A 24,116-nucleotide genomic window follows, 5' to 3' on the forward strand; every position below is an offset into this window, starting at 1 on the left:
AGCCCACAAGGCCCCTATTAGCTGAGAAATCAGTCCCTTTTGCCCAAAATGCCCCTATTAGACCAAGAGGAGCATTTTGGCCCAAAATGCCCGTGCCAGGCCAGGAAAAGTCCAGAAAAAGTGCCTTTCACTGAGATTTCACTCAGATTTTTTTAAAGACTCTCTTCGACCCATCAGGCCTGTACTAGCCCAGGAGGAGTCCCTTTGGCCTATCAGTAAGTATTCCCACTGCAAGTATTAAATCTCGCCCCAGTATTTTTCTCCCTCCTTTCATTGGCTCCCTGTGGGATCAGGATAGACTTTCCTCCTTCATTGCTGTGATCTGCAGAAAAAGACGAACATTTTCTAAAATTGATTCTCCACCCTCTCCCCGTTCTCTCTCATAGAGCCCCTCATCTGTCTCTCACCTTCCACCTTTTGGACAGAATTTCTGGCAGTTTCTGAGCTGCCAGGCTTGAGTGACTTAGCTGCCAGTCCACCAGGCCTGAGTGACTGAGCTGCCAGCCCACCAGGCCTGAGTGACTGAGCTACCAGCCCACCCAGGCCTGAGTGACTGAGCTGCCAGCCCACCAGGCCTGAGTGACTGAGCTGCCAGCCCACCAGGCCTGAGTGACTGAGCTGTCAGCCCACCAAGCCTGAGTGACTGAGCTGCCAGCCCAAGAATCCATTCGGCCCACAATGTTCATACTAGCCCTCTGGAAACCAATCCCTTTGGCCTACAACACCCATACTAGCGCACCAGAAAGCCTCCCCCCCCACTGGGCACAAATATTGGAATTGGTGGAGAGGTGGCATATTGCGTTGGGGGAACCAACACTCCAGTGTGAACATGGGACCCAACGGGTCCCACTTAGTCTAGTAGTACTTAAAACCACAGTATTTTGTGTGTGCAATTATCCAATGCAATTATAAAGAGACCAGATGAGCTTCTACATCATAAAGTTCTCTGATATACAAATCTTAAAGAAATGAAATGTCAGAAATTATGGCAATAACAAAATATATGAAGCATTGGGATTTATTTCTTATGGAACAGAAAAGCAAGGTATGTTTTGCTAAACTTGTATTGAACCTTGTTAGATGACATTTGAAGCTCTGAGTGCACTTCTGTACCATATTATGTATGGATATGCCAAGGAAGTTGCAAAACATAGATTTATTAAGATGGCTCCAATAATATAAGGTTATTTATGTCAGGGAAGGATGATCAAGCAGGGACTATTTTATCTTGCAATGAGAAAGCAGACGTGTGACATGCAGATAATTGAAAAATATGGGAGAATTTCCACTTCTGGGAAAGAGTTAACCAAAAGGAAGTTAAATTAGTCTTCAAGAAATCAAACAAGGAATTTTAAAAATACCCACGTTCATCCCCAGAAAACGGTAATAAACATGTTGCGTTGCAATGATGGTGTGCTCTGCACTGCCTCTGAAATTGTGGGACACTAATGAAACAAATGATGACGTTAGTATAGAGCACATTTTCCACTGCCAACTGGTAATTAATATCAAAGCAAAAACTATTTACCCAGAGAGCAATAAAATCTGGGATTCATTACCATGGGTAGTAGTTAACACAGTTTAATGTAGTCAGAGAATCATTCAACACAGAAGCACTCTTTTGGCCCACCATGCCCACACCAATTATCAATCACCCATCTATGCTAATCCAATTTTTCTTTATATACTGACTTCCCCAGAATTGTAGGGATCTATAGGAGATGCTACTTCAAAAGACAGACAATATCATCAAATACTTGTATCACCCTTGCCATGCTCCCATTTTGCTACTACTATTAGGAAGAAGCTACAAGAGCCTGAAAACCATGACCACCTGGTTCAAGAATAGCTTTTCCCCCAGCAACTATCAGGCTCTAGAACACTACACAATATTGACTTCAGCAACTATGATCTTCTATGGACAGTGTTCCAGTTTGTACTATGTCTTCTGGATTTGCACTATTGTGGATACCGAGTATTATGGTGGTTGATTTAGTGTATTTTTGATTATTTCATATTTATTCATGTATCACACATTTACAGGCCTGTTAAGCTGCAGCTAAGTAATTTCATTGTACCGTTATCGGTATTAAACGCTCTTGAGTCGGGACTCGACTCTTGTTTTTAGGAGGAAAGGGGAAAGTAGAGCACGCGGAAGAAACCCACCTAACCACAAATGGAAAATGTGCAAACCACACATACAGCACCCAAAGTCAGGATTGAACCCGGGTGTCTGGATCCGTGAAGTAGCAGCCACTGTGTCACCCAGATTCTGGTGCTTCCACATTCACAAGTGCCTTCAATCAGCATGAAAACCTGTAAAAGTATCATCAGAATTTCTCTCGAGGCACTTCAGTACTTCCTTTCCAAACCTCTTTGCTGCCATTTTTCCTGGAATGACACTTCCTTCAGGCTTTCTTGCAATAAATTGAACTCCAATTGAATTTTGATGCACAGCATTGCAATCGACTCATTTATCGTACACTTCAGGGCAACCTGCAGGCTCACAAGTGTCTGATTATTTGTCTGTATTTTCCTCATCATGTCAGGATCATTGTACCATAATCTCAGATCTCAGTTACATCATGCTTCACTTCCACACCTGCATTTTAAGCAATGGTACTTCAGCTCCACTTCTATCAATTGATCATGTAATTTATTTATAATCCATTAAGTAGTGGCTTAACTGCAGAATAGAAGTGTAGAGTGAGTGAGCAATGATTAGTGTTGACTGTAAGGTGTTCCCCTTCAGCAGTGGAAGTGTCAGGAGAAAAACAAATTTGATGGGCTTGAGCAGCATCCTACAATGACAACATTGTCACTCTGTTTCACATCAGTGCCCATTCATCAAGTAAGGGGAAGCATTCAGCCATATTCTCAGACTTCTAGTGTGAATTGTAAACGTAGACATCCAGAATTAGGCCAATTATGCAGTCTACCCACAAACAACTTTCAAGCAGCTTTCGGATGTTGCTTAGGTCTACACTTGAACAACATCCACTTGGGTAAAGTATCATGGATTTACTGGCATCCATGCAGTTGTTGCCTGAAACACAACACTGCTGTAAGTAGAGGAAATGACATTGAGAGGAATATATGTAAAAATCATTTTAAATGGTCTATATACAACATCATGGTGACTGATTTTTAATGCTGATTTTCTATTAAACTGTTTCCAATTATGTAAGGGGCAATATCAGGGAATGAACACATGCAGGAATTGTGTATGTTTTCCTATATTAGTCGTAAATTAATCGTGAAGTGCAAACTTTGACCTGAAACAGATTATTTACTTGATTGAGATCATGCTGGATCTGCTTGTAGGCTTCTTAAATGATTGCAGTCTTGAGACCAAATGTTTCCTGTAACAGATCTTTAAAAAAATGTAATCAAAAGAATCAGCGGGTATACAGACAAAGATTTTGTATTTGCCTGGAGACACCAGTATGCGTTGATCAACTGGTCTGTAGTCAGAGATTATGGGCAATCTGCCAAAAGATACTAGATTACATTGATCAAGTGTTTTTTACATAGAATTTCCTGGTGTACATATAATGTTTATGTTTCATATAAACCGCCTCTGAATTCTGTTTGTTTAATCGCATCCAATCCTTTTAGGCTAAACAATAAGTATAAAACCATGATGAAGTACTCAATTCCTTAATTAACATTAGTAAAAGATTATCTGGCATAGATTACCCAATCTGAAATATCTCCCCTCCCACATCCTCCCACAGTGTAACCAGCTTCCTTTGTCTCCTTCCCAGTTCAGACGAAAGGTCTTTGATGTGAAGTGTTAACTCTGTTTCTCTTCTCACAGATGTGGCCTGACCTGCTGAGCATTTCGAGCATTTTCTGTTTTATGGTAGATTTCCAGCATCTGCATGTTTTTGATGTATACCATATGGCATTGTATGTGAGAGACTGACATGGTGGAGCACCTGGTAGAGCTGCTGCCTCACAGTGCCAGAGGCACGGCTTCAATCCTGACCTCGAATGCTGTCCGTGTAGAGTTTGCATGTTCTTCCCGTGGATAGCGTGGTTTTCCTCTGGGTGCTCGTTTCCCTCAAAAAATTGCGGGTTTGCAATTTAATTGGCCTCTAGTGTGTATGACGTGGATTATAAAGTGGGATAACACAGAACTAGTGTGAATGGGTAATCAGTGGTTGGTATAGACTCAGTGGGCTGAAGGGCTTTTTCCACACTGCATCTATAAATTAAACCAAACTGAACATTGTAGTTCTTCCATTGTAGAAGTGACACTTTTTGAAAAGGAATGAATTGACTGTAAAGCATTTCCTAAAGTCCTAAAAACAGTTGATAAATGCAAGCCTTTTTCTTTGTGTCTGTTTTCTGTTCCTTAGCTAGGGCAAGGTGGTTAAATAGGACTTGTGGCATCCATTGTTTAGATGCGAAGCAGAGATATTCATTTGAGAATAAGGAAAATGCACACATTTCAACAGGGAAGGTCCAGGGTACAAAATGATGAAGGGAGTGTACACATGAACCTGATACCTGCAAGCAATATGCAGAGTGCCAGGCACAATGCAAAGGAGGGAGGACATAGTCAATCTAGTGTCACGGTGCACACATAAAAATGTACCAAGTCATGAGTGGCTCAATGTCACTGCAGGATGTGGGAGGATGATGGGAGCAGGGATCACTGCAAGCAGTGAGATGAGTCTTGCATAAAACAGCCCTGAATAATAAAGGGCCAACACGATTTTACTGAGAATGTTTGACAAAGTTATAGGTTACAGTGAAAAGCTCCAATTTATGTTCGCAATGGAGGAAGTGTGCAATTGACAACGTGATATCTTTGGGTGTGCAACTGATTCTGTGACAAGGTTAGATGTGCTAAGTTAAGTTGTGTGGGTAACAGGCATAATAGTAAGATTAAACGAGAACTTACCAGTTTGAAGTTTGATCGTTATTTTATGAGGAGTAACGTTGAGGGATCACGTGAAGAACCCGCCAGGACGCATGTGTGTCATTCTTCAAAGCAGCGGTGTGAAATCACAGATAACAGTAATGACTGAACATAGTAAGATTAGAGAAGAGGCTACCAGTTGAACTGTATGATCAAGGGTGGGAGTGGAGGGCACGTAATCCCTCAACTTTACTCCTCATAAAATAACGATCAAACTTCGAACTGGTAAGTTCTCGTTTAATCTTACTATTTTACTTCGGAGTCACGTGAGTGACTACGTGAAGATTTCAAGGCTCTGTGATTTCATGCCGTGGAAATGAGTCCATGCATCACATCTGCCTTAATTGACTAAGGGAGGAACTGTGTTAACATGTTTAAACATGAATCCGACATTGAAATCCATGATAAAGTTATTAACAACAAATTATAGCCCCTATTTCATGGGGTGAAATCATATTACAGAACTTAAAATTGATTCTGCAAAAGTTCCAGGTTTAACCACTGGTTTATGGTAGAATTGTTGGAACGTTTTTTCCCTTGACCATCCTGCTGTCTCCAGGATTTGGTCCATCGGTACGCCCAACTCCAAAGCTGCTGATGTAGCTGCAGCCCTGGTGGAATGAGATTTGAATTATGTTAGTATCCACTCCAGCTGGTGTTAAAACCTGTTTCAGCCATCTGCAAATAGTTTGAACCGACACTTTTTTGTGGGGTTGCTTGTGGCTGATTAGTAGTGCCATCTCATAGCCTCTGATGTTTTTGGTGTTCTCCATATATAACAATAAATGTCTTATTATACAGAGACGATCATCTATAGGGTACGCCCTAAATTCTATTTTGAGGCCTGATGGTCCCGGTCTGTTCTGTTTGACTAATTCGTGAACATGAAAAGTTATATTTCTTGTTGAAGAAGTCATATTGTTCAGCCTTAACTTATGTAAAGACATAAGTACCCTTTGTGCTGTGACCAAAGCCATCAGCATGACTGTTTTATGCGTCAGTTTTTGCAGGGACAGTGCTGTTGCTGGGGACCAGTTCCTTAGCAACGTTAGGACAATACTCACATCCCATATTTGAGAGTACCTGGTTCTTGGGTGAAGGATATTAAAACATTCCCCTCATAAGTTTGGTTACCAGGAGGTGAGTCCCAACAGAATGACGCTCTGATCCTCGCCATAGATATGTTGAAAGGGCACTTCTGGCGCAGTTAATGGCACTGTAACTGAGCCCCTCATCATAATGGAGGCCTGCCAGGAATTCCAGAACAGACGTTTTGTTCGTCGTACAGTAGTGATGTAGAACAATATTTCCCACTTCCTGATGTGGACCCGATATAGTTTCTTCGTGGACTGCCTGTGAGCCGCTGTATATGTTCATTGTTTGGTTCGTTAGTCCCAGGTCCGGAAATGGTTACTTAAGATTTTGCTGACGAACACATTTGTCCTATTATGGTAGGCATGATTTTCCCGCTCGTTACGGGATGAACCAACAATCTGGTTATTTCGGAACGGAGAGCCATGTTTAGTTGTATTTTGCGTAATACCCGACTGATGAGGCAGAAAGGAGGGAATGCATAGAAAGAACAATTCCCCCCTCCCCCCCCCCAATGCAGCGAGAAGGCATCCATCGCTGATGCCCCAGTCTGATTCCCAAGAAACACAGATAGGCAACTGGTGATTAAGCCGAGATGCAATAGATCAATCTCTGGTGTTTCATATCATGCTACAATATCAGCAAACACTTTGCGGTCCAACATCCATTCGATGTTTGTCATGAATTTGCGTGACCTGGTGTCTGCCACTAAATTTGAGGTTACCTGGTAGGTAACTAGCTGATATTCAAATGTTTTTCTGAATACACCATTGCCAAATTGTGTTAGCCGGATTATCACATGATACCAATTTGATTCCACCCATGTAGTTAGTATATGTCACCATGATGGTGTTATCAATCTGTAGTCTAATATGCAGGTGATGCATTTCTGAACAGTATGATTTTAGTCCATAGAACGCACCCAACATTTCCAAGTAGTTTATGACATGTATCTGAAGCAATGATGCTTCTTGTGCATCCCATCTATATCCACAACTAGAGATGGGGTTAGTAACACGCCAACCATGAACACTGGCATCAGTTTGTAGCACCACTGAATGGTTGCTGACAATGATAGGGTTTGAACAATGCCCAATATTTCCCCTATCATTGTAATTCCGTGATTGCTTAGATTGGTAGCCTCATTGGTCTCTACACATGACCAGTATTGATTTTAAGTGCTTATACCTTTGTCCTTGTAATTATTGGTAATACAAAGGTCAAACAGTGTGGCTGGAAAGGCCACAGTATTGCCAATTACCCTTGCTACCAGTCAAATAGGTGGTTTACTGATGTCAATGAGGTTGTTGGCCTCAGTTAAGTCTGTACCTTCCTTTGATAAGTTACCCACATGTAGACTAAGTCAAAGGTGAACCCCAAGTAGTCCTTAGTGGTGGAAGGTGTTAGCTTAGAATTAATAACGTCTATAATCCTTCCACATAGGCACCGTATAGTAAGCATCTATTAATGGATGCAATTCATAAAGTAGCCTATGGAATCAATTGTTTGCCAGTAATAAAGGTTTCCAATTTCGAATGAATTTACTGCACAATGTATTCAGGTTTGTCAGACCTGAATGATCGGTAACCACATCTTTTTGTTTTTCGTAAAGATATTGACACGAATTCCAAAGAGTCGTGTTGGGATTTCCCCATGATTCCCTAGCATCTAGCCTCTCCAGTTCAGCATGCGCTTCCAGTTTTTCTTATTGTGAAGGCACGAACGTTCAGTTCGGTACATGCTGAACCGGGAAATTTTGTGCACAACTTCAATTGTATATCCCTGAACACTAGGTAGAAAATAAGTGTTAGTAGTTATTGCACTCCATGCCTCCCAAGAAAATGTAATCTACACACCAATTTGTGTTATTTACACCTCCTGTTTTTTGGAAGAGACCAGACCCCCCTACCTCCATGGTGACCAGTGGAAAGTTTGTTTTCTTCCTTGCAGTCGCCGTAGAGGTTGTGGTGTCGGTTTTTGGATTTGGGATTTGGGGTTGCACGTCTTCCACGAAGGCCGGTCTGGGCCAGGCCTAAAAGACCTCTGTCCTGTAGCCCGGCCTTTGAGCTGTCACCAGCTTCTGTGTGTCTTCCTGCTGGTGGGTGCGTGGAGGTGCTGTTGTCGTGTGTAGGAGATCCTGCCTGTTGCCGCCTTTATGAGCCCCAGGGTATTGGCCTCCTTATTGAGCTCTTTTACCTGTTTTGACAGGTTGCCCCGAAGTAGTAATATTGGTGGTTTAATCCCTCCAGATCTGCACAGCTCTGCAAATTTAGGGTTTAAAGCTGGGTGGATGGCATTCTCCTGAGACTATTAATCTCATACTCCGTATTGCAGAATAATGCCACAGCGTCTTAGCTAAACATCCTGCCTTCTGACTCCCGTTCCAATGTGTTTTCAGATGTAACTGTTCACCATGGGAAATGTTTGAGGGATACCCATTTTCCGGTGCCAAATATTTGGCAGTAGTGTCTATTACAGCCATGTTCCTGTAGTTGTTTTTAGATGTACAAACTTGGACTCCTTTTCCAGGAGGTTTCCTTGTTCTTGCACCCCCTGCACACTGATTTCTTCCTTCAGCAAAACCCCTCTTCAGAGCCAGCCCAGAATTGGCTCCCAGTACTCCCCTCTGTCGAGGGAGATGCACTGTGCAGCCCTGATAAGGTGCTGCCATGGGTGTATTATATACCCATTTTGACTAGACTCCATCTCCCAGAGTCTGTCACAGTGGTGCATGTGCTCCATAAGCCGCTCCATTTGGCCCCAGTAACGCTGGTCCCCGCGGCATTTCTTTGCAGTTCGACTTGTCAGCCAAGTCGGGCACAGCTGATCCCACTAACGGTGATCTGGTGCCGTAAGCCGCTGCTGGCTGTCCGCAACTCCGTAGTTCTTCCCAGCCAGTGCAGCCCTTGTGGACTCCTGTCCATAGTTTCCCCCTGTGAAAACCAGCACGGGAAACAAAGCATGACCGCAGTAATTCCCTTACCTGTCGGTCTTGGTTTTAAAAAACTTGCCACTGCAGGGGAATACTCCCCCCCCGCCTGCCGTTTTGACTTGTCAGAGTCAACGGCTCTGTCTGTGTAGTCTTCCCGCCCGGCCGTGGTGTTGATCTGGCCGGTGGGGGTGCCAAGTCGGGCACAGCTGATCCCACTCACGGTGATGCTGGTGCCTTGGTTTCCCCAGCCAGTGCAGCCCTTGTGGACTCTAGTCCATATTTTTCCCCTGTAAGAAACAGACACGGGAAACAAACACGACCGCAGTAATTCCCTTACCTGTGGTTTTAAAAAACTTGCCACTGCAGGGGAATACTCCCCCCCGCCTGCCGTTTTGACTTGTCAGAGTCAACGGCTCTGTCTGTGTAGTCTTCCCGCCCGGCCGTGGTGTTGATCTGGCCGGCGTGGGTGCTAAGTCGGGCACAGCTGATCCCATTCATGGTGATGCTGGTGCCTTCAGCTGCTGCTGGCTGCCCGCAACTCCGCGGTCCTCCCCAGCCAGCTTTAGACGCAGCCCTTGTGGACTCTATTCTTGTCCAGTTTCCCCCTGTAAAAAACAGCGCGGGAAACAAAAAATGACCGCAGAGTAATTCACTTACCTGTCGGTCGCGGTTTCAAATTTACCGCTGCGGGGGAACGTCGTTCCACCCCGTCTGTCGTTTCGCAATGCATGAAGCGATATGACACGCATGCGTCCTGGCGGGTTCTTCACGTAGTCACTCACGTGACTCCGAAGTAAAATCATAGTCATAGAGAACAGAAACATACCCTGTGGCTCAATATTTCCTTGCGGACTAAGATGCCCCATCTACACTGGTCCCACCTGTCTGTGTTTGGCCCATCTCCCACTAAACCTGTCCTATCCATGTACCTGCCTCAAATATCTCCTCTGTTAGCTCGTTCCATATACCCACCACCCACGGCAATTTCATGACGGGCTTGATTTCATCTTGAAGCAATTGCTAGTGGGATCTATCTTGGTAAAGTTACTTTAAGGTGCTCGATATGAATAGTCAACAATGAATGCAATTTCTTGGCTTTACCCTCTCTCCCTTTTCAGCCAGTTGTTATCACTCCTTCAGACCTCTGGCAAGACAAGGGATGGGTTGTGGACAACAATGCTTATCCACTCATGATACAGCTCATGACAAACCAACAAGGCAGCGATAATCCACTAAAATTGCAGGCACTTGAATCAATGCTGACAACCCACTGCTTAGATCACTCTGGGGGATACAAGATACAAGATACATTTATTTGTCACATGTACCAATTGGTGAAATGTGTGGTCGCCATACAGCCATACGAGTAATAAAGAACACATAACACAAAGTCTTAACACAAACATCCCCACACAGAGGGATCAAAGTGTCCCACTGTGAGGGAAGGCTCCAAAAAATCAGCCATCCTCCTCTGCTGTCCTCCCATGGTCGGGGGGCTCCCAAAGCCCCTCGGCAAAGGGACCCAGGACTCCGCGATGCTGGAAGCTCTGCAAACCACAGCTCCGCGATGTTGGAGCAGCGGCCCAGCACTCCGGAGCACCAAACGGCGATCCAGGTAGGCATCGCCCGCCGCTGCTGAAGCTCTGGTCCGGTCCTCGGCAGGAAAGGCCGCTCCAATCCAGGTGGTACGCCGCGAGGAGGGGGGCGACGGCGCGACTCGGAGAATAGTTGCTTCCTCGCCAGGAAGTGACTGGGAAACGGTTTCCTCCTTACCCTACCCCCCTCCCCCACATAGAAAAACTAAAGAAATCTCCAACACAAACTTTAAAACTGACTAAAAATAAAAAAAGATTGCAAAACAAACAGGCTGTAGGCAGAGGCTACCTTTAATGAGGCGCCCCTAGGAGCCCAACAGAAGCCTGCTAAGATCATTATAGTTTGTTGTTGTAGCAAACGTTACCATTATTAAGGAACAGTGCGACATCACTGAAAAGTTAATGAACATGAGAGCAAGATAAGGAGAGGAAGAAAGTATAATAGAAATAGATGGAAGACACGAAGAGAGTTACAATATAGAAAGTACATTTCTGGTGGTTCCTTATTAGAAAATTTTAAAACATTATGACTTGTCTCAACCTCCTTCCCCTTACACTGACTGTCATATCCTCCTCTTTCCACAACACCCAAATAAACAGCATAAGAGGATAAAAATGCACGTTCAGTTCCAATATTACATATTCGACCATCACCTCCAAAGCATTCTAATTATTCAATGTGCTGTTTCTCTAATGACTGCGATCTTTCACTTTGTTACTTTGAACGACGGCATCCTCAGCCTCAGTGAAGGCATCACTCTGACTTTGTAAAAGAGCAGCTCAAGTTTCCATATCCAGACTGTGGTTGGAACGATTGGTGCTGTAATTTAAGCAGAACACTGGCCATCAGCTACTGTATCATCATAAAGTTCTACTGAACTGAACTCCGCTGATAGTTCTACTGTTGTGTAGCTGGAGTCATGATCATATTGAATGGTGGTGCTGGCTCGAAGGGCTGAATAGCCTACTTCTGCACCTATTTTTCTATGTTTCTATGGAGGTGAACATGCATTCTTTATAAGAAAGAAAGTGATTCAAACTCTGTGCAAATCCTTGAGCAAGTTAATGATAGATACCTCTAAGCTCTTTTTAACAGGGCTTTTAGTGCACCAAGCATTTTGTTATGTAAATTCATAAGCCATGTTCTGTTGTTTTGTTCCATTGAAGTCCTCATCGAAGAACCCGTGTTTGCTTTTGGTGAACTAATACAAGCTTTTGCCTCTGCCCTGACTCTTGCCCATTTGCATTTGGTATCTCCCCCCCCTATCTAAGGTTAAGCAATATTTAACCTAATATCTTCAATGACGTAAGAAGATGAGCGTATTTCCTCATCTTTACTGGTAAATTTTGCATCTCTAAGAAAGTTCCTATTCCTGGGTATCTGAAAGTTCCTATTCCTGGGTATCTGAAATGAGAAAGAAGGACAATGATCGGAGTGCTATCCATTTGCAGGTTGGGAGTTCGAAGAAATTGTGGAGTTGGGGAGAAGTGTGATGTGGGAAGGAGGATTAGTTAAGCAAAACATTATTAGTTAAGATGATGTTCTCATTCTTCCAGCCATCCTGCAGTAGCCACAGTGCCCTTTCCCGTGAGCATCTACATAGTCTGCTCTATAGGTTAGAATGACCAGACATGCTCATTGTCCTCCAGTCTTTCTCACCTCCTCCAGATGTTACAGCTTCATCAAAATGTACAGCACAGAAGTGGACCCAATACGTCCACGGCCACTGTGATGCCTATCGGCCGATTTACTCACATTAGCCCCAGATCTCTCTTCACCTTTGGGATCAAATAATTTGTTCAAATATCTTTTAAACATTGTAATTGGATCCCCCTCCACCGCCTCTTGTGACAGCTCATTCCAGACATTCACCACCATCTGTGTGAAAAGCTTACCCCTCAGTGTTTTAAAAGTCTTTCCTCTCTTGATAAACCCGTGCCCTCTAATTCTAGACGCCCCTGCTCTAGGAAAAACTATCTACCATATCTATGCCCCTCATTATGTTACAAACCTCCATAAGGTCACCCCCTCAGCCTCCTATGTTCCAGTAAGACTAAATCCAGCCTATTCCTGCCCCCCATTCCAGGCAACATCCTGGTGAATCGCTTCTGATTCTCTTTATGTGCCACCATATCTTGCAAGATGGAGCATGTTCGTGATTTTTTTTTGAAATGTTTGGATGATGTTACAGCCCTGTTAGAATAGTTCCAACACTCAGATAATGATTTGAAGGACTGAATTCTGATTGAAAAGATTCATAATATGTAGGTATTAAAGTTGCAGTGAAAAGAACACTTGATGAGAGTAATGGAATTGGTGAGATATACCATTTGAAGAACACACACATTATCTCTTTGATAATTAATTTACTCCTTATTTTCGCTTACATTCATCCACACTCTTGGAACAGCACACCTGACATTGGTGTCCAAGGCTTCTAGATCTGCCAAGAACCGTGTGTTGGCTCTCTGTGCACCAGACTCCCCACGTTAAACAAAGTCACGCACTGGCGTCCTCCCAAAAGAGGACAGTCATACTCGTTTCGAGTGGCCGCCGATGATGATGATGACTTCTCAATTCCACTTGATCATATGTCTGAAGAGGACCAAGATCCCCAAGCAACTCCAGAAGATGTCAAATAGGAGTCTTCTGTTATAGTTCCACATGTCTAGTTGAAGGCAGTTGACAAATCATTAAAGCAACTTAACATTATCCAATAAAAAACAACCCATTTAATAGGCATTCCATCCACTACCTTGAACAAATGTTCCATTCACCATCAGCACATTGTAGCCTCTGTGTCTTTTCAAAATTCACCAGCTCACTTTGGCCCTATTTTGATGAAAGGTCATCCACCCGAAACATCAATTCACTGTTCCCCTCCATGGATATTGCCTCATTTGGGGAGTGTTTCCAGTGTTTTCTGTTTATGGTTCTGTTATGGCACCCTGCTTACTTCTCTGTAACCTATCCTCACTTATAGGCCCATTAATTCCAAATTAAAAATCAAAATAAAAGCCTGCAAATGCTAGAAAACTGTAATAAAATTGGAAAATCCTTGAGACACTCACCAGGTCAGAGAGCATATGGGGAGAGAGAAATAGTTAACCTGTCTAAGGCCATTCAACAGACCTAATGTAGCAATTAAAGAACAATTAAGATCAGATTTGGCTTCTCTGTCTGTGCAATGTGGGGCATGCCTAGCAGGCCAGACTATACAAAAAAGAAAAGAAAAAGACCATCCTCAAATCAATATAAAAGCTATGTCTTACCTATTGTGCTATAGGTATCAGAGTCAGTGGCGGACTGGCCAGGGTTTCAGCTTGCCCGATGGCAAGTGGGCCCCTGATGATGTTGCCCCCTATATCAAGTGGGCCCCTAATGAAGTGGGCCCCTTTGTATCCTGGCAACCAATATTTTTAGACCCAGTCCACCACTGATCAGAGGCATCTCTCCATTTCTTGTTGTGCTATTACCGGAAGAGCAACCGGGGGATCAGGTAGGTTTAGGCGGACTGCCAAACATTTTAATTCCCTTTCCCATTCCCACACTGACCTTTCTGTCCAGGGCCTACTCCATTGTCAGAGTGAGGCCCAGCGTAAATTGGAGGAACAGCACCTCATATTTCGCTAGAGCAGCTTACACCCCAGCGGTATGAATATTGACCTTTCTAACTTTAAGTAACCCTTGCTCTCCATCGCTCTCCATCCCTCCCCCTTCCCAGTTCTCCGACCAGTCTGACTGTCTCCGACAACATTTGGAGCCTGACTGTCTCCATTTCCTTTGTTGTTACCTTCTCCCAGCTAACAATGATCTATTCTACATATCCCTTTTGTCTTGTTTTCACACCTTACACTTCCTTATCTCTGTATCTCCCCTTCCCCTGACTTCGGTCTGAAGAAGAGTCTCAACCCAAAACTTCACCCATTCATTCTCTCCAGAGATGCTGCCTGTCCCGCTGAGTTACTCCAGCATTTGGTGTCTATCTTCGGTTTAAACCAGCATCTGCCGTTCCTTCATACACACTTCTTATAGCACTTTCTGTTTTTGGTCAAATTAATAAGTAACCCAGTGAAGTTCACAGTATCTGCTGTATTTGAACCACTGCAGAGTAAACATCTAAAAGAAAAATGCCCAGAGGGGTGACAAAATCATTCATTATTACATCCAATACTATTAGATTGTCTAACCCATTTTATATTTTGGGTACAGTTGCTGTACTAGGGACTTATGCCACAAAAACTAACAACTAAGTTCCCATCTGTCAATTTTAGTTTAGTTTAGAGATACATCATGGAAATAGGCCCTTCAGCCCATGGAGTCTGTACATTAACACAAGCCTACACACATTAGGAACAATTTTCACATACCTAGTGTGCAAACCCAAGCCAATTATCCTTCAAACCTGTACGTCTTTGGAGTTGACCAACGAATTATATAAATCTTTTTGCAATTTATACTTGGGATTTTCCTGATTAGCAAATTGCCCGCACGTTGAAAATCTTAGATATAAAATAACAATTGTAAGATGATCAAATGTACAACAACTATTTTGTTAATAGCAGTCAGCCTGAATTCAAAAGAGGAAGATCCTGTCTGCTCAACTCCCTTAACTACCTTAAGAATATGACATCCCACACGTACAGTTGCAAACTTTACAATGCGGTGAAGCTCACTTTCAACAAGCTTCTGTTAAAGTATCGGAGGATATTTACTGATTTCAAAACGGTGGTTATTCCTGCAGTGTTCTTTACATAGACCCTACTTGGTAAAAGTAATTGCCTAAGGCACAATTTAGTGAATTGAACTTTTGATAGCCGAGAGTAAAATTCCAGAATATTTACCTACTCTTAGGGCTTGTTTATTCACCTTTGGTTATTTAATTTTCTAAGATAACATCTTCATGCTCTAAGCACTACAGAAACTAGCACATTGATCATTTTTATCTGTACTATCATTTATCATAATTATATCGGAAGACAACTACTTTCAGATAGTTCTAGAGTAATCTGTCACTGACATCATCAATGATATGCAGGTGAAAACACAAATGAGCAATGAAAGAACTCCGAAGAGGAAATAGTTCAGATACAGACCAAATATATTTCAGTGAGAGGAAAAGATGAAGATGGATGACCAAAGATGTGATGAATCATATCAAACAGAAAAAATAGGAAAGATAAAAGTAAAGCATTTCAGCAGAGAACAAAACTGAAAGAGTTGAGTCCGAGTTGAATTAAAAAACAAATAAGAAAAGCAAAAGTGAATGTAAGGGAAGAGATAGCAATGCCTGATGGATGTGGCTCTTCCACTTAAATCAGAAGTTTGTGAAATGTAAACACTAGAATTCCGAATGCAAAAGACTCGGCTGACATTCTAGTGCAGTTTAAAGGAGTGCTGCACTGCTGGAGTTCCTGATTCACATGAGACATTGTACATCTGCACAGGTGAACATATAAGTTCTCTTTGTACTATTTCAAAGAAAGGTAGGGAAGTTATCTGTGGTGAGTAGGACAATATTTATCCCTCAAATAACATTCTTAAAAATCAGTTGATCAGATTGAAATCTGTGGGAGTTTGCTGTGCACAAATACAGCAGAATGTCATGTTCCTGGTGACTAGTACTAAATGAGTGTGAGGGAATCAAGAGTTCAAGAGACATTTATTGTCACATGCACCAATTGGTACAGTGAGATTTGAATTACCATACAGCCATGCGAATAAAAAGAACACAATACACGATAGAATTTAACCTGAACATCCCCCACAGCGGAATCAACGTTTCCCACTGTGAAGGAAGGCAATAAAGTTCAGTCCTCTTCCTCTTTGTTTACCCGTGGTCGGGGCCTTTAAGGCCTCCCCATTTGCCGCAATGGCGGCCCGATGTTTCAGGCCCTCTCGCCGGGATGATCGGAACTCCGGCGTCGGAACGGAAGAACACTCTCAGCGGCTTGGAGTTTCCAAATCGGCCACTTTCTACCGGAGACCATTGTTCAAATGGCTCCCAAAGTCCACAGGCCAAGCAAGGCGGAGATTCAATGCTGGCGACCCCAGCAAGGATCCCAGGCTCCGTGATGTTAAAGTCAGTGCCGCCCGCAGCTGGAAGCGCCACAAACCGCAGCTCCACGATGTAATCAGCTATCAATAGTTGTCTTCATTGGTTTGATTCCACTGTACAATCAACTGTCCATGCACGAATACAGGCGATCAACCTTCTCGGACGCTTTAACAGTGATTAATCAAAAACTAATTTCTCCCTTGCTATTTCCAGTGGCAAAATGGTTCTAAACAATGGATGGAGGTTTGAAGTAAGTGGTAAAAGAACCAGGGGTGACATGACATTTTCATGTAGAAAATTGTTATGATCATGATTGTTGCCTAACAATCCAATGTGGCATGATTCATGTCTAAAAGAATTGGGTAAATAATTGATGTATAAACAATTACAGCGAGAAGAGCAGCGAAACAATACTGATTGAATAGCGCATTTAGCCAGCAAGATGCTGATTGTTCAAATGGCTTATTTCAAAGTTGCATCTTTCCATGGTTCTACGTGTGCAATTACCCCCCCCCCCCCCCCCCCCCTTCCATCTCTCCCACTCCCTCTTCATAACTTGGAGAAGTGTAGAAAATAAGGCTAACTTGAAAATTTAACATTGCTAATGAAGAACTCACATGAACACAGACTGGACTACAATTCTATGATAATGACTGAGGATGTGGATTGCCCACGCTACATTTGAATTCCAAATACAGTCTTCCAATAGTTTAGTTTAGTTTAGTTTAGTTTAATTTAGTTTAGAAATACAGTGTGGAAACAGTCCCTTCAGCCCACTGAGTCCGTGCCGACCAACGGTCACTTGGACTAGTTCTATCCTACACGCTACGGACAATTTACAGAAGTCAATTAACCTACAAATCTGCACATCTTGGGAATATGGGAGGAAACTGGAGCACCCAGACAAAAACCCACGTGGCTACAGGAAGAACAATCTCCGTACAAACCCAGGTCTCTGGCGCTGTAACGCAACAACTCTACCGTTGAACCATTGTGCTGTTTTATTATTTATTATCATAAAATAAATTGCATTTTATTTGACTATGATTATTGAAAACCTTCAGTAATTGGTCAATTTTTTGCCTTCCACTTCCACAAAACAATATACATTTCCCGTGGTCCCCAATAATGTAACTTTTTGTACCTGAGTTTCCTACTAATTCATGGACTACAGAGCCTCGTTAGTTATATTCCTTTTCAGATCAACATTTGTCCCTTAAATATTAAAATACATTACCTTATATGTTATACCACTAATTTGCAGCACTCTGCCTTTTACAAATTGATTGCTATATCTGCTGATGTTATAATTGTAGTAGGAGTAGTGATTAGTCTTAAAAAGTTACTGTGAACTGCTTTAGAATTCTCTGAGAATATGGAATGTGCTTTGTAAATGGAAGGTGGTGCTCTGCTGTTTACTTTTTGAAGTAAAATTAAAAACAAACGTCACTCATACAAAATGCTGCAAGAAATGTAGTTACTAATGGTACAGAGTATGTTGACAAAACCTGCTGCACATTTTTGCTAACAAACTAAATATCTAAGTATAAAAAAAATGCTTCGACAATGAAAAAGAACTTTCACAAAAGATAATCAGTTTTCAAAGGTTTTGGAACTTGCATATCAGTTTCCTGTAAGCAAGCCATTTACAACAAGGAGTCTGCAGATATTACTGATTTCATCATGCAGAAATCTATTCAGATTTTTTCTTTTCGGACAGAAAAATGTAAAATAAAATTGAACCAAATATCCAAACAAAACTTCAGACTGGACAGTAGATTTTCAAAGAGGGTTTATCACAACAGATCATCAATTGCACCAGACAAGTTGTCTGTAATTAAATATACTTACAGCCCCTGACACTTGAGAAGCACTCTCCAATTCTTCTTCATCTTGCATCACTCTTTCCACCCCCAGCAATGGAGCTGTTCCAAGAGAATACATAACTCATTTCCAGAAATCACGTTAACTTTGAGCAACAATCAATCTCAGTAAGTATGGTCATAAATGGTCATAAATATACGCGTTAAATAAATGGGACCCAAGCGTGGTCTTAGGAAAATATCTCACAATCAACCTTGGTATTTGCTGTCCCAAAATGGGGCACAGAAATTCTGCAAGAGGGTAGAAGGGATTGAGTTTCACATTGGTAGTTTTTATTTCAATCCAGAGCAATTTGAAGCAGATGGTAGAAGCTCTCAACAGAATTTGTCAGGAACTGCTTCATAAAATTAATATAATATTAAAATAGATACATAATGGTGATTCATCGCTAGTAGATTACTCATAGATGTAAGTGAAAGGGTTTAGTGAAAACAGTAATTCTACTGTTAATTGTTTAGTTTTTTTTTTCCTTTTCCATTTTCAGCAGCCTTGCTTGTGATAATCTCTCTCTTCCTTTCTTTCCATTTTGCTTGTGCCACCTTTCAACTATCCATGCAGATTCTTTACTTCTCGTTTTCTAGCAAATGGTAAGTTCTTCACATCCTCTTTTACCAATGCTGAAGTGCACAAGCAAGCCTTGTGACACAGTTGTGGTGTGGAAATGCCTGACTAATTTTATGGATGCTGCATTGGAACTACCCCAATGACAAAATAATCATCAAACAGTAAAGCACATTGAGATGCCAATAACTACATTTACAAACAAATACAAATCTGCACCTTCAAACCATTGCACAAAATCAGTGATATACAGAATTGTTCTCTTCTCCTTTATTATTCTGAACGTTAGTGAATTAACTAATTAAAAATGACATATGCCAGATCCTGGAAGTCACCCCCCATCAGATCTAACTTACCTAAGGTAGGCTGTCACACAATATATTCATTAGGATTTTATTTTTTGTCCAACTTAAGCACGTTTCAATTTCTAATGTAAAGCTGAACTTTCAAATCCCGTCCTGTACACACTGCTTCTACAGGTATATTGAAGTGGCGGCGCTGTTAACAGCTGCGGCTCGCCTGCAGTCCGTCTGTCTTTACTTTTTTCTGTTGTTTTTTTTGTCTTGTTTTGGTTAAGTTTTAGTTTGTTGGGTTGTGTTAGAGGGGGTGAAACATGTTCTCTGTCTCTTCCTTCGGGGGAATGCGACTTTTTCGTGTTGTATCCCCCTTCTCTGCCTCCGTCTGCACTGAGGCCTAATGGCGGAGCTGGCGGCCTCCAACCTGCGACCAACCCCGAGGCTCCAGAGGCAGAGCCAGCCAGGACTTACCAACGAGAGGCTGGCCGTCTTCGGGGCTAAGGCAGCGGTGGCCCGACTTGCTGGTGCGGCGTTCTGGCTTTCGGCGGCAGCCTGGAGCTGATGCAGCGGGGCTCAGAGCTGAGACTGCGGGACCCGGAGCTGAGGCAACGGCCTGGAGCTGGGTTGGCGGCCCGGAGCTGGGGCGGCAGCCTGGAGCTAGGGCGGCGGCCCGGATCGGAGACTGCAGGACCTGGAGCGGCGACTGCGGGACACGGAGCTGGGGCGGCGGCCTGGAGCTGGGGCAGCGGCCCGGAACGGAGACTGCGGGACCTGGAGCTGGGGCAATGGCCCGGAACGGAGACTGCGGGACCCGGAGCTGGGGCAGTGGCCTGGAGCGGAGACTGTGGGACCTGGAGCGGCGACTGTGGGACACGGAGCTGGGGCGGCGGCCTGGAGCGGAGACTGCGGGACCCAGAGCTGGGGCGGCGGCCTGGAGCTGGGGCGGCGGCCCGGAGCTGGGGCGGCGGCCCGGAGCGGAGACTGCGGGACCTGGAGCTGGGGCGGCTGCCAGCTGATGCTGTGGCGGGAGACGGCGTTCCGGCTTTCGGCGGCGGCGACATCACCACGGAGGTCCGCTGGACTGGAGAGTGGCATCTTCGGCCTGGATCGTTCGCCTCAGCGCAGAGGGAGAACAAGGAGGGAAGAGACGGAGACTAAGACTTTGCCTCCATCACAGTGAGGATGTGCTTGGTGAACTCACTGTGGTGGATATTTAATTTGTGTTTATTGTATGTTTTGTTATTATTGATTCTGTGTATGACTGCAGGCAACATAATTTCGTTCAGACCGAAAGGTCTGAATGACAATAAAGGATCTATCTATCTATCTATCTATTTTGCAGGTCGAGCACTGGGGACTGGGTTGGGCCAACGTCGGAGTCTCAAGGTCAGGCTGAGGTGGACGGGTCGCATCGCCGAGAACATAGGGAGTCCGGGCGTGGGGGGTCCGCCGAGAAAAATAGGGATACGGCGTGGGGGTGGGGGGCAAGGAAGGGATGAGTACTTTTTGTACTCATCTTTGTACTTTGTCGGCACCTTTGTGGCCACTCTTTTGTGCACTTTGTATGCAAAAACAAGATATTCACTGTACCCAGCTAGGGATAAGTGACAATAAAATATCATAATTGTAATGTAAATGCCAGCACCACTTGAGGCCAGGAGTACAAGCTGGCGAATTAGCCAGTGCCTCGTGACTGAGGTCAAGTGACCTTCTAGGAGTTTCTGTTACTTGTTGAAAATAAGCTTTTCTTACAAGATGTCGGACATGTATTCATGGTGCTAGTCACAACAGGGTCCTGCAGAAGACATTACAATCATCATCATCATATACAAAAAAAACAGGAAATATTCAGCAAGTTAGACAACAGCCTAACCCACTGAACATGCCCAGCAATTTTGTGTTTACTATTCAGATTTCTAATATTTTTATTTTGTAATGCTCTTTAAATCTAGTGCCACAGTTTCACATGTTCTTCAAGAAATAGTTAAAATTAAAGTATCAAAGTGCCCTGGACCTTTCAAGTTATATTTCAATTTCACAAAAATGTAGTCCTTCAGAATAATAAAGTAATAAATGAATGTTGTTGAGTACGTGGATAACAGCTGCATGGTACAGCTGCATTATTCCTTTAATATTATATGGAAGGTCACTGTCCACCTGTCCTGGGGTCACACTGTTTGTTCTAGTGTGGCCCCAGCACAGTTTTCTGTTGGGGGCCCAGCTCCTTGCAATTTGCTATGGTTGTGAACAGCAAAGGCAGTCCATTAAACTCACAGAAACACTGTGACAAGCATTGGATCTCCCAGACTGTCAAAGCTGCAAGTGGTGGGATCGATTGAACATATTTATGATGCAGTTGAACAAAACGCTGGTGAGGCCATACTTGGAGTATTGCCTTCAGTTGTGGTCACCATCCTGTGGGACATACGTCATTAAACTGAAGGAGTGCAAAGAAGATTGACGAGGATGTTGCCAGGACTCGAGTGGCTGAGTTATATGAAGAGGTTGGGCTAGGACATTACTCCTTAAAGAGTGTGAGACTGAGGGGTGATCTTGTCTTGGTGTTTAAAGCCAAGTGTTGCATATGTAGGGTGAATGTACACAGTCTTTTTCCCAGTGAAGGGAGGTCATGAATGAGAGGGCAAAGGTTTAGGTAAGAGGAGAAAGATTCAAGGAAACCTGAGGGGCAACTTTTTTCCATACATTGGGTGGTATGTTTCTGGTACGAGCTATGAGGTAAGAAGTAAGCAGAATACAGACAATTATGCGAAAAGAAAGAAAAATGTTGCCTATCCCTTTGCTTAAGAAAATTGTAATCTTTCCAGGTGCACAGGGTTTAGAAAAAATATGGAGGGGAAATGTGTCAGTTATTGACTATTTTAATATCATCCTAGGGAATCATGCATTTACCTTTTGGTATGCATGCTGGAGGTAGGTGTGCAAGGAACTGGGAACGTGAGTTCCTGGGCTCACATTTCATTGTCTTGGAACTTTGCTGGTTAGGTGCATTAGACAAGCCTTCCGTGTAAAACATGGCCTGTTTCTGGATGGATATACAGTATACCATAAGACATGCAGGGAAGTTGATCAGTCAGGATATTTAAGGGTAAAAGGGTTCATAAGGGAAAAATGTCGAGGCTCTATAAAGCGCTGGTCAGGCCGCATTTGGAATAATTTGAGCAATTTTGGGCACTATAACTGAGAAAGGATGTGCTGACTTTGGAGAGGGTCCAGAAGAGGTTTACAAAAATGATCCTAGGTATGAGTAGGTTAACATATGATGAACGTTTGACGGCACTGTGCCTATATTCGCTGGAGTTTAGAAGAATGAGGGGGGACCTTATTGAAGCATATAGAATAGTGAACGGCTTGGATAGAGTGGATGTGGAGAGGATGTTTCCACCAGTGGGAGCATCTAGGACTAGAGGTCATAGCCTCAGAATTAAAGGACATTCTTTTCGAAAGCAGATGAGGAGGACATTTTTTTAGTCAGATGATGGTGAATCTGTGGAGGTCTTTGCCACAGGCTGTGCAGGCAAAGTCAGTGGATATTTTTAAGGCAGAGATAGATATATTCTTGATTAGTACAGGTGTCTGAGGTTATGGGGAGAAGGCAGGAGAATGGGGTTAGGAAGGAGAGATAGATCAGCAATGATTGAATGGCAGAGTTAACCTGATGAGCCAAATGGCCTAATTTTACTCCTATCACTTATGATCTTATGAAAAGCAGCCTCGACCAGAAGGTTATGAACTGAATAGCATTGGAATAGTGGAAATATGTTCAAATATTCTTCCCTTCAGTTGATGATTGATCTTTTTATGGGGAGTGATTGCACTCAGCACAACATTGTATAATATTTGCCAGGGGTGAGACACCTCAATAAACTGTACTGTTCACTAACAGGATACATACGGAAGAAACAGTAATTCAGAAATTAAAAAATCATCATTTAGAAATTGACAGATGACAGCAAACCAAGACAGTAATGAAATTAGCTACAAATTACAAATTGTAATCGCAAGATGAAAATCTATGTGTAGAATGAGCATGTAAATTGCAAATTAATTTCAATATAGGGAGAATAATGAGGCAACTTCTCATTGGAAATAACGGCTCAAATACACAACTCCTTAAAAATAATGGTACAGATCAAGAAAGTCAGCTTATTCCTAATTCAAAATTCTGGAAGTTATGATAACCATATAGTTGGATGATATTTTGAGTATAGTGCACATTTCTGGTTTCTATTTTTAAAGTAAGGCTATATAGATACTGAAGAAGGAGCAAAGTAAAGTATATGGATAATAAAATAATCCCTTTTGTGATCCAAGTATACATTTGCAAAATGTTGCATGGTCTCACAGAAAACAACTCATTATTTTGTCTGATATTCTTGAATTTAGTTTTTCTGAAGGGATGCATGGTGAAAGGATTATATTTGCACTTTCTATATTCATTCTTCCACTTTTTAATTAGGTCTACTTCCTTGCTGCAATTACTTGAAAACTGGTATTTCTGGCGCTAGGTATTATCATAAGTCACTGATTTATATTGTAAATAATCCAGTTGGATTTTCAGTTCGGTGTGACTGCTTCAAGATCAACAGTGTTTTTCTAGCAATTGTATAGGCATGTTTCTCCTTGGGCACTAGGGATAGCAATTATATGGCCATAATGAATGTTTCAGCATGTTGGAGCATGAAACAGAGAACTCATTAGAATACTTCCAGCGGTTACGTTATTTAATTAGTTTCAAATCCTGTTGAG

General features: G+C 42.8%; 1 protein-coding gene across 2 annotated transcripts in view; it reads right to left on the reverse strand.

Annotated features, from left to right (window-relative positions):
* Positions 1-24,116, reverse strand: part of c4h8orf34 (chromosome 4 C8orf34 homolog) — a 240,062-nt gene that overhangs the window by 50,307 nt on the left and 165,639 nt on the right. For both annotated transcript variants that reach the window (XM_033019357.1, XM_033019358.1), the window contains exon 10: positions 18,460-18,533. In XM_033019357.1, coding sequence (XP_032875248.1) covers positions 18,460-18,533 — 74 coding nt within the window. The remainder of the gene's footprint in view (positions 1-18,459; positions 18,534-24,116) is intronic.

Source organism: Amblyraja radiata, chromosome 4 (assembly GCF_010909765.2).
Source record: "Amblyraja radiata isolate CabotCenter1 chromosome 4, sAmbRad1.1.pri, whole genome shotgun sequence".
Taxonomy (NCBI): Eukaryota; Metazoa; Chordata; class Chondrichthyes; order Rajiformes; family Rajidae; genus Amblyraja; species Amblyraja radiata.